The sequence below is a fragment of the Mesitornis unicolor genome, unplaced genomic scaffold (assembly GCF_000695765.1).
Source record: "Mesitornis unicolor isolate BGI_N332 unplaced genomic scaffold, ASM69576v1 scaffold35399, whole genome shotgun sequence".
Taxonomy (NCBI): Eukaryota; Metazoa; Chordata; class Aves; order Mesitornithiformes; family Mesitornithidae; genus Mesitornis; species Mesitornis unicolor.
The window spans coordinates 2,580-2,825 of record NW_010209917.1 but is presented as its reverse complement, the minus strand read 5'-3'; the positions used below and the strand labels follow the sequence as shown (position 1 = coordinate 2,825).

General features: G+C 69.5%; 1 protein-coding gene across 1 annotated transcript in view; it reads right to left on the bottom strand.

Annotated features, from left to right (window-relative positions):
• Positions 1–246, bottom strand: part of LOC104547367 (protein farnesyltransferase subunit beta-like) — a gene marked incomplete at both ends in the record, with an annotated part of 2,643 nt that overhangs the window by 860 nt on the left and 1,537 nt on the right. The window contains 2 exons of the mRNA XM_010193018.1: positions 1–63; positions 149–235. The exon at positions 1–63 is cut by the window's left edge and continues 55 nt beyond it. Of these exons, the coding sequence (XP_010191320.1) occupies positions 1–63; positions 149–235 (150 nt within the window). The remainder of the gene's footprint in view (positions 64–148; positions 236–246) is intronic.

Sequence of the window (246 nt, the reverse complement as noted above, 5' to 3'; positions counted from 1 at the left end):
GTGTACCCGCCGTGGGCCTCCATCCCCGGCACCCCACCGATGCCACCCTCCCAGTTCTGGCACCTACACAAGCAGCGGCGTCAGGACAGCCCTGCTACAAGAGGCCGTCCCCTGTGCCCAACGTGTCCCCCTCTACGGCAGCTCTCACCTCACGATCCACTCGGCCGTCCCGGCGAAGAGCGCGGGGGTGAGGACGTTGGTCAGCGAGGCCACGGCGGCAGCGCAGTAGGCGCTCCTGGGGGACAC